The sequence below is a fragment of the Plodia interpunctella genome, chromosome 7 (assembly GCF_027563975.2).
Source record: "Plodia interpunctella isolate USDA-ARS_2022_Savannah chromosome 7, ilPloInte3.2, whole genome shotgun sequence".
NCBI lineage: Eukaryota > Metazoa > Arthropoda > Insecta > Lepidoptera > Pyralidae > Plodia > Plodia interpunctella.
Window position 1 is genome coordinate 9,247,410 of NC_071300.1, and position 11,028 is coordinate 9,258,437.

At 36.2% G+C, this 11,028-nt stretch overlaps 2 protein-coding genes across 5 annotated transcripts in view; one reads left to right on the plus strand and one right to left on the minus strand.

The window, feature by feature from the left end:
- The window catches only part of aralar1, a 25,473-nt gene extending 24,569 nt beyond the window's left edge, over positions 1 to 904 (minus strand). The window contains exon 1 of one of the 3 annotated variants that reach the window (XM_053747328.2): positions 804 to 904. Coding sequence is in view for 1 of the 3 variants with exons in the window: in XM_053747324.1 (XP_053603299.1) it covers positions 275 to 325 (51 nt within the window). In the remaining 2 variants the exon portion in view is untranslated. Of the gene's footprint in view, positions 1 to 270; positions 513 to 803 lie in introns of those variants that run through there. The other 2 variants (XM_053747324.1, XM_053747327.2) reach the window with 2 other exon arrangements.
- The window catches only part of LOC128671127 (oxamate amidohydrolase proenzyme-like), a 9,627-nt gene extending 192 nt beyond the window's left edge, over positions 1 to 9,435 (plus strand). Inside the window, exons 1-2 of one of the 2 annotated variants that reach the window (XM_053747330.1) lie at positions 1,212 to 1,350; positions 6,790 to 9,435. In XM_053747330.1, coding sequence (XP_053603305.1) covers positions 6,811 to 8,409 — 1,599 coding nt within the window. In that variant the 5' untranslated portion in view covers positions 1,212 to 1,350; positions 6,790 to 6,810 and the 3' untranslated portion in view covers positions 8,410 to 9,435. Of the gene's footprint in view, positions 1 to 1,211; positions 1,351 to 6,789 lie in introns of those variants that run through there. The other variant, XM_053747329.1, reaches the window with a different exon arrangement.
- Positions 9,436 to 11,028: the final 1,593 nt, after the last annotated feature.

Here is an 11,028-nt window from a genome sequence, read left to right on the forward strand (position 1 = left end):
TAGTTGGGTTATCTAATAGTGTTTTCTATTTATTAGCATCATGTCATTTTATTTGATTAATTTGTAAGATGTTGATCTATGTGACAGGTGTTGTCGTTATACAAATATTTATTACAAAGCCGCAAAGTGACGTATTTTGCAGGTCAAGGACGGGGCGGCCCAAGGGCATATTAAAAAAATATCTGCATGCCAGCAACTCTTAAATATAAGTAAAGATCTTTATTTATTGAAAATTAAAACCTTTTTGGTCATTAAATGATGAAAACTTACCCACCTCTTGACAACTGGCCTGCGTTAATAAAGAGCTCAACAAGGATTTAAACATTACAATGATTTTCGGTAATTAACAACGTCTTTTTAAACAAAAAATATATTGTTTAACTCAGCGATGGATGTGTAAAGTTCGTTTGCCTTGATAACACGTCACAATACGTATAAATATTACAAAATCTATTTTAGTTGACCACGCAAAGAGCTCATGATCATCTCCGCCCGGCAGTGAATAATCCGGATTAATTAAGAAGGCTTTTGTCTGTAGCTTTTTTTTACAACGTCGCAGACTTTTGAAATCTGTCGAGTTATTTCGCAAATTTTGACATAATAGTGATGTTTGTAACGATTGCGTAACGAACGTATCGAAACATGTTATACGTATAGATTCGAGAAACCAAATAATTATTAATGTGTTAATCCAAGTATACATATTTTGCTAAAATGAATGTACCCCAATTGTTTTCATTTATTCATTTTATGTTTTATTCAGAAAAATTTAAAAATCTAGAGGTATATAAGTAGGTACATACCTTCTTCAGTTCAAATAATAATAGAGTTTGTCTTGTTTTGTCATCATAATTCTACATTCAATATTGAATTATTGCACATGTTTACACTCCTATTAGGTGTCCAAAGTATTGTTTAGTGATGGCTACTATATTATTAGTAAGTTACCTACTTATTCAAAAGATGGCGTCTTACACAAACGTTACTGTTCACGTTATCTAATATTTTACTCATTACAATATTCAATTATTCAATATGGTACCTAACTATCCAAAACAATATATTTACAAAATAATAGTAAAGAATTTACCTTTCATGTACTGAACTATAAATTTATTATAAAATCTTCTGGATTTATTCTTTTTGTTGCAAGCCATTTTACACAGATGTCACTTGTAAGCAATTTTTATTTGAAATAGGTAGAACGTCCCTGTATCCAAGTACCGGTAGGTACGTCTATTAAATAGTTCGACACGCTATTAATAATTCTGTTTTGGATTAAATACACACACATTATTATATAGTTACTTACTTTATTCATGGTTAACTCACTTACGTTTTATAATATTGGTAAGTGTTTCATAAATTTTACAATTAAGTATTTTTATTGGTTTGTTCTTTTTCGAATAAAATATTGTAGGTAGGTAAGACATTTAAAAAAATGTTTTACTACATACGTTTAGGGTGAAATTATAATGCACAGTCGCTACAAGTTAGAATTATTCAATGCAACAATTTTGCCTCGTAATTTTACAAGTCAAGCCTAATTGCAGCCTAAACGATAGTGATAAATATGTTAACTCACAAGCACAATGTGTACACCTAACATATTGAGTGATAATAATATTTTATAGAATGGTCGTAAAATAAATTCAGAGCGGAGTGCAATATGAGCCCGGACATTCACTCTATATCCCTATTTCCATAATAATAATATTTACTTGGTTGGCAGCTAAAGTTCCCTTTTAAACATTCATAATACCGGACGATAGCGGTGGCAGCGGCCTGCCACAAAAGAGTTTTGAATAGCCCGCTTTATAGTGGCCAGTGTTGCCCGATACATAAAATCAAAAATTTAATGCAAAGATAAACTCGCTGGAATGAATGCAAACTGATGAATATGGTATTATTTTATTCTTAGGACTTGCACCCTGAGTTTTTAGTAAATTGTTAGGGGTTTTTAATAATTACTAATAAAACAGTAGAAAAAAAAATCCTGTACATTCCGTGTGTCCGTGTGTCCGTGTGTCCGCGTGTCCGTGTGTCTGTGTGTCCGTGTGTCCGTGTGTCCGTGTGTCCGTGTGTCCGTGTGTCCGTGTGTCCGTGTGTCCGTGTGTCCGTGTGTCCGTGTGTCCGTGTGTCCGTGTGTCCGTGTGTCCGTGTGTCCGTGTGTCCGTGTGTCCGTGTGTCCGTGTGTCCGTGTGTCCGTGTGTCCGTGTGTCCGTGTGTCCGTGTGTCCGTGTGTCCGTGTGTCCGTGTGTCCGTGTGTCCGTGTGTCCGTGTGTCCGTGTGTCCGTGTGTCCGTGTGTCCGTGTGTCCGTGTGTCCGTGTGTCCGTGTGTCCGTGTGTCCGTGTGTCCGTGTGTCCGTGTGTCCGTGTGTCCGTGTGTCCGTGTGTCCGTGTGTCCGTGTGTCCGTGTGTCCGTGTGTCCGTGTGTCCGTGTGTCCGTGTGTCGTGTAGAGCTAAACTATAGAAAGTATACTTTTTCAGTCTGATTAACATCTTATGTATGTATGTATAGGTATCGTTACATTTGTCTGAATAATTAAATTTCTCTAATAGATTTGACTCCTTAACAAAAATTGTTCGGCCACGCGAACGAAGTCGCAGACATCAGCTAGTAGATAATAATAAAGTCAAAGAAAAAAAAACTACACAACAAAATTATAATCTTGCTTCTACCGGAGTAGAAAGTTAAGCAGTAATGCACACAAAGTTGACCGGACTTTGTCAGGAACTGAGCAAAGAACTCCCGGCACGAAATTCGATTTATCCCAGCGACCCGGGTAGCCGGTACCACGGTTATAAACAGGGCTGGACTTACCATAGCGGGGTCCTGGGTAAAGTGATTTCGGGGGAACTTATGCCTAAATTAATTTCATGTAATGTATGTATTTGTTAGTGTTATATTTACTTAATTTTAATATTACATCGAAATTCACACAATCCCAAGTTGCAATAAAATGTTTGATTGTAATAGTGGTGTTAGGTACTTGACTCTGTTGATTGTAGAGGGTGAAGCCGTCAGAATATACCATATAATATAGATAAACAACTTCGTAGGTAAATATTTTTTACATTCAATAGTTACGAGTACCTACGTAGTTAAGTTAGTACCACAGATTTTAGAACATCTGTGGTTAGGTAGGTACGTATACCTACCTAATTCTTTTGACAAAATTTTCGTGTTAGTACTTTTAAGCTAATTATCATTGTAGATTTACTATCATTTTTTCCGGATAAAAGATGGTTGTGACCAACTGCCAGCCGTACTGGGTTGTCAGTCGAGTTAAATAAATAAGAAAAATAAAATACTTTTTATTCAGATGACCAAAGATCCCAAATATGTTAGTAACAATTTGAATTAATATGATGTTAGTAAATATTGTGCGATTACGCGCACAAACTATTTGACTGCACTAACCACAATCTTACCTACTTCAAAATTAGAGAAGTGTGCTGTCAAACTTTGAAACCACTGCTATAAAAAAAAATGGATTGCGCTCCGGGTGTGCCGACAGAAGTGACAATTTGAATATTAACGTTGTGCATTATTGACGTCTGAATTCTCGATCAAGTCATGCGTGTCCCGACGCGAGTTTAACAGTTTTTACTGATCACAAAAAGTGCACAACGCCGCTGTAGAAGTTTTCACTTCAATAAGTTAATTAAAGATGTTTGGGGCGCCGAGGACTTTCCGCGCCCTCCCTTGTGTAATCCGGCCCTGGTATAACTCTTATTACGTCGTATCGGAGAGCAAAAACGTGTAGGGATCGCCTTTGTTCGCCCGCGATGTTTCAGATTTCTTTCTAAGTTATTTCAAGATCGACTGCTCGGAAATGTTGGACGTTGAGCTGTTATACTCAGGAACTATTGTTATTTTAAACTTACCATGCCCTGGATACTTAGGAAACTTAGATAACTAAAACTTAGATACTCCCTCGTGGATAGGAAAGTAGCACCTAAATATAAATCTATTAAATTGTATTATTCCAAGTAAAAAAATGCCTACAAATGGCGCACTATAATTGGAATATTATGTACCTATATATATAATACTTTTTATATATAAGTATATAATACGTTTTTAAACGACATTATAGTTCATCAATTACCTATATTATGTAACGAATTACATAACACTTATTTCAACATATAAATGATATAACAAAACACAAACCAAGCAAAGTTGATTGGTTCAAGAAGCAGCACACATTTCGTGTAGGTATCATTTTGTCAATTTGCACGAGAGATCTATGAACATTCATTTCCTAAACATATAGAGTTATGGTGACCCCTTAACTCAGGGTCAACGAAATCACAAGCCAAAAGGAAACAACAGCGTGAATGAAACTATAAGCCAGCCGACATCATGATAGGGCAGGGGCACACTAAACCAGTGGGTTCCGTTTTTTTTTAATATACGGAACATACGAAATTCTGGAAATTATAGGATTTCGGGTTTTTTTTTATGAAAACCATTTTCGTGAATTGAAGAGAAATTATTTACCTAGTCTAATTAAAGCTTCCTTATAGGGTGAAATTAATAGCTGTAACCATTCGATGAGAGACAATATCCTCAGGAAACTTGAACTTTAGCCGATGCTTTATCAGCCACAGTATGAAACGGAGAAGACAATGGTAAACCACTCTTCTATCCACTCCAAGAAATCGTTGTTTGGGTTACTTATGCACACCCTCGGCCTTAGGAATATGACTAAAAGCATTCAGGTATTGTACTTTACCACGCAAATAAACGTACATTCACTTCGGCCTATATCTAGTAGGTTTTACTGGAAAAGATCCTCCCATAGGATAAGTCCGCAGTTGCTAGTGCTTTTAATGTTTTTTGTCTTTTCTTATGCAATAAAGTTATTACAAACAAACTTATACTTTACTTAATTATCAGTGTAACACCAGCTCGAAACGGCGCGCGTTATCCGCGTCACTTCCCGCCATAAAACCTTCAATGCATACAAAAAACTTCATTTTCAATATCCCCCGGCCAGCAATATGTACTTCGGGTAGGCGATCCTCTAAAACACATTTTACGAGTGCCATGAGATAGTTTACGACTCGACTATCGCCCTAACCGACTTAGACTGGCCTAATTCTTTAAGGCAAGAATCGGCTATAAAATATCGGATATAACTTCTGATACGTACAGTTATTTTAAAGGGGAAAATCTGGCAATAACTTTCGCTTGTGCTGAGGCATATTAGATAGTATCTTCTCTCTCATCTGAGCGTTTTCCGGTACCTACCTTCTTCAATCCAGGATCCGCTTTGCTACATTTTCGCCTACACTTCGCACGGTCATCGGTATCCTTAGTTCTCAGTCCATTGGCACGCATATCATTCTTTACGTCAAAAGATTGATAACTGTCTGTATGTATTATCCTACTACATATTAAAGTTCGTGAGGATGTATGTATGTATGTGTGTATGTTTGTTACGCATAATCGAGTGGACAGATCATTATGAAATTTGTTACACGGATACATTGTAACCTGGATTAACACATGACATCCCGTGGAAATTACCGGAATAAGTACCCTATGGTACTTATTCCGGTAATTCCCACGGGAGCAATTCCGGGGAGTAGCTAGTATTTAATAAATCGTCATAATTGTTGCCCATGCTTTATGCGTCTTTGGATATAAAGCACCTGTATTATTCTTTCTTTAACCTTCCTCATAGTTATGATCAACGTGCTTTCTAATATCTTTGGACGGCCTTATTTTCTGATGGTTTCTCTATTTATAAATCAACCGTAAGTAAAAACTAGGGATAGGGAGGTAAAATCGATGTAAATGGAGGCAGCTCCATCGACAAGAACAACGTTTGTATGAATACTTTAAGATGACTATGTAAAAACTGTATGAAAATTCTGTACCTACTTAATTTTTTTTATATTAAGTGTCAAGCTCGGATCTCATTCTACAATACTGGAATTTGAATTTAGATTTCAGTATTACCTACATCACTATAACATCAAAGTACCTACCATGTACCTACTTATCAGTAAGAGGATTGTTGAGTTATAAAACTTTTTAAGACTCCGTTTTTGATACAAAAGCATATTCCAAGTCCCAGTGCATCTTTATGCCTTCCAAATATTTATTATAATGTATTTTATCTAATATCGATATTACTTTATAGCGAATTCTCTCCCTTGAGGGTAATTTTTGGTACAACCCTACCGCTATTTACGATGAAAGGGCTTAGAAGCTATCGCACGTTAAAATTTATATTATGGCTGGTCTCTAAGAGTCGACCTCCCATATGGTGTATGAGAAAACATAATTATCTACTTAAGTTGTTCAATTAATTAATACGTGTTCTTAAAATTGTATCTACCTAGGTACTCATTAAATTTCGTGCAAACATGTTAATGGTCCGAAGCTACGGTATACTCTACTCGTGGACTGAAGGCTGTACGTTTTTTTTAAAAATAAATAGATTCTTGAGTATTTTCAAAAAACATAATTTATTGCTCGTAAAAGTGGGGTATGTTGATTAGTTAAGTGTACCTACTACTCTCTAATGAAAATACTATACGACGACGTAAAACGAAAGAGACGAATTAATTCAGCCGAACTGGCGTGGTCTCGATAGTTGAGTGGTTAAGTGCACTGTCCCTGATAGACAGGGGCGCGAGTTCAATTCCCGCTCGATTCCAGAATTTTTTAAAGTTAAAAAGCATGTATGACATGTATAGCAAATCCATTTAAAAATGTAGATTTTATGTTTTATTTTTGTAACTCAATTTAACTATCTATTGTTACAGAAAGAAGATTATATTAGAACCATGTCATTTCAAACGGAGTTTAGTACAATTGCCACCCGTGGCATGGCGGTCACACCTCACCATCTTGCCTGTATGACAGCCTCATCCATATTGAAACAAGGTGGAACAGCCATGGAAGCAACCATAGCCGCTGCTGCTACACTTGCTGTGGTTAATCCTGCTATGAATAGCATTGGAGGAGACGGTTTCTGGCTTATAGTCCCACCACATGAAGAACCGTTCGTTATTGAGGCTTGTGGTGCAAGTGGCAGTCTAGCAACTGAAGAATTTTACAAAGGCTTTAGTAAAGTTCCAAAAAGAGGTCCAAGATCAGCAAGCACTGTAGCAGGAACCATTAGTGGCTGGCAAGAAGCTCTTAATTATGTATCTGAATGTGGATATTCAAGACTATCCGTACATCAACTACTTAAAGACGCTATTTATTATGCAGAAAATGGTTATGCCATCTCAGCTTTAGAAGAAGCAGATTTGACAGAATATGTGAAGTCGGAAACTGTATCAGAAGATTTCAAAAACACATTTATGCCAAATGGTACAGTGCCAGCAGTTGGTGAGATATTTAAACAAAAACAACTTGCGAAAACATTGAAAGATCTAGCAGAGAATGGGCTAAATAGTTTCTATACAGGGAATATTGCTAAACTCATAGCAGAAGACATGAAAAGTGTAGGGATGCCTATTACTGGAGAAGATTTAGCGAAACACTCAGCTGTAAGAAAAGTACCACTAAGGCTGGCTCATGAGCATGGAGAATTATTGAATTCTCCTCCACCTACGCAAGGTGCAGTTTCCTTAAGCATACTTGGCATTTTAGATGCATTAAAAGTTCAGGGACAACATGAAGGGGTTCTAATTCATACATCAGTAGAAGCAACTAAACAAGCCTTTATACTCCGCGAAAACATAACTGATCCCCGTGACATGAAACTAAATCCTGATAATTTAGTAAAGCCAGCAAATATAATTAAAATGGCGAAAAATATTGACCTGAATAAAACATCTAAGTCTGGAAATTGTGAAGGACCAGGTGATACAGTTTGGATGGGAGTGATGGATGATAGAGGATTCAACGTATCATTTATTCAAAGCGTGTATCATCCTTATGGAAGTGGCATTGTTTTGCCCCAAACTGGAATTCTATGGCATAATAGAGGAATTACTTTTAGTTTAGATAAAAACCATGTAAGATATATAAAACCTGGTAAGAAACCGTTGCACACATTGAATCCAGCTGCAGCGAAACTAAAAGATGGTAGAATAATGGTCTATGGAACGAGAGGTGGGGATGGACAGCCACAAACTCAAGCGGCTATTTTCCACCGATATGTTGTCCAGGATCTTAATTTGCAAATGGCTGTGTCTGCTCCAAGGTGGCTTTATGGTGATACTCTTGATAAAGATCTAGTAGATGTGTTGAGGTTAGAAGACAGATTTTCTAAAGATACATTGGAATATTTGAAAGAAAGAGGTCATGTTTTAGATCTGATGCCGGCATTTTCTGCTAAATTCGGAATAGCGGGTGCGTTAGTAAGACATGTTGATGGTAGACTGGAGGGTGCTTTTGACCCTAGAGGTAACGGAAGTGCTATAGGATACTAAATCGAATTCATACATTTTGGAATTATTTACCTTGTATATAAAACAACAATAAAATTAAGAAAATATATAAAGATGTCACATTCCAGTAATGTTAAACAAGATAATATCTGTGAAAATGGATTGCGTTTAAAGAAGCGCACAACAGCTAATCGTGAAACAAATGTCGATGAAATTTATTATACAATATATGATCATTATCATCTGCCATTTTGAGTTTCCCACTGCTGGGGCACTGGCCTCCCCTATAGATGGATAAGACGTATGGACCGTGACCCACACGGCGGCCCATTGGTGAGTTTTAATGACCCCATATACAGCCAACGGCTTAATGTGCCTTCCGAAGCACAGAGGAGCTCAACATAATATATTTTTGGTCACCCATCCAATGACTGACCTTTGTGAGAGTAACTTAACCAGGGGTTAACCAACTTAAGCGGGTCATTAGCTCCTTCTTAACATGTTATACTTAGTAGGTAGTAAGTAATTAAAATTCTCACTTACGAGATTTGCCCAACGGGTAATCTAGTAGCTGGTATAATTATTATAGATACGCGCATCATACGCAATACTACAACCAGCTAGTGTAGATTGTAAGTTCGTAAAGAAAGTTTTAAATTAGACAATCTTTTTGATATATACCTCCGGTTACTGAACCGCACTCTCCAATAACTCACATTAAATTGAGTAGATAAGGGGACAAAGACTCTTTTGGTGTAAATCAAATCGATTTTAAATCGAATTCATTCGAATATTCCAACTGTTAATTATTACTTTCAGGTGTCTAATAATATGCATTTATTCGCTTTAAGTTATAGTTATATGCAGATTTAGTATGCTGAAAACAGGGATCTAAAAAAAATTATGACTATTTTTATAGAGGTACCTCGTCACGAATGATGTAGTCATTTTTAATCAATTTAACATTTTGTACTCAAAAAAATAAACAGATATTAAGGTTTACACATGAGTAACTACTCATTATTATAATAATTACTTAAGTGCAATTAAATAATGTTGAATATTTTACGATGTTGTTTTTTTATTAATTAACTCACCCACTGACTCGATCAATAAGTATGTGATATCAGTAAGTAGCAGTAACACAACCATAGATAAGAAAGATAGATTTCACGAACATAACCCCACTTCAAATGAATAGTTGTGTCAGCCGCAGACGCGATGCAATATAAAAAAGCTATAAATCCATTAATTTACCTTAATGTGGACGAATGGTCTAAACATCCCGGCAAAATTAAACTTCCTGTATAATGAAGTGGTCACATTTGTCTCAATTTAGACAAGTTGCTTTATTAGATACGTATTAAGTTACAAGTCGGTTGGGCGAACGAGTCGACTTGTTCAAACTTGTTTGACAGTTTTCGGCCCACTGCGGACGGAATAGGACAGATTTATTTATGTTATGCAAGTTACGTAATTGAGAATTTTTGGAGACGTCAAAGTTTGGTTTAATGGCGACTAATCTCCCTGTGGGAAAGATAAAACTCTGTGTGACGTTTATTTCTCAAGTTAACTTGGAATGTTTGTCAATAAGCGAGCGTTCAATTTGTCATTAATTTTCTGCAATTATTTTAAATTTTATGAAAAAGTCACTCATTTAAATTATAATAATTAAGTAGTAGGTCCAAACAGTGGTATTTTGTCATTGATATCATGATTATTAACCTATCATAGTAATAGTTTAGTAAATGGCTTTTGGTCAATTCATCTCATCTTATTAAATCAAACTTCAACTGAAATAATAACAAATATATTAACACACACATGTTTATTCCACCGTTATAATTATAGTTACACTAAATTATTTCTAATCACAAAACTCACTCTTAATTAATATTAGTAGCACAATCTATCCTTACTTAACTTTTTATTTGACCAATATATATTTTAATATAATTATTTCTCCACGTCTTGAATCACTTAACACACTTATAAAGTTAAGAGTTTACTTACGTTATTATTATTTATAGATACCAATATTTTTCTTATTCGACCGTTCCGTCCGACTGCTCAAGTGAGAATGCCCCCAGTCTCGATGTAGCCACTTTTATATTTTGTTCCCCTTCCACTCGTTTCAAATGTTGACGTCATTGAGGGCGACAACAATCTTATCTCGAAAGATGAATCGACTAAATTTGGACCGAAAAATGTGGCAGCGTAGCGTCTGGTATAGGACTACGTACTCAACATCCTTAGTGGATGTCGAATGACAAAGCAACTAAAGGATACATAGCCTAGGCCAGCCGAAGGTAACAATGGTATTCCCAAGGTCAGGCCGGTCGCGGTTATCAAAATCAAAGCCGAATTTTCATTTCTTTTTTGTTTTTTTTTTACACGATTCACCTCTGGCTTCCCGGCATCATAGCCCCAAACACAACCGGAAACCTACAGAGATTAGAGAGAGAGAGAGAGAGAGATTTATTTTATATTACATTGGCGGTAAAATAAAGTTCCATATTTAAACTCAGCTTAAAATCTTGCACAAGACCAAATATGAAAGTTCATACCACACATGCCGGCAAGTTAGGAAGTCCTACAGTTTAAAAACTCCGCGTGCAGAACTCAAACTGCATGGATTAGCTGCACATTATACAGGAACTC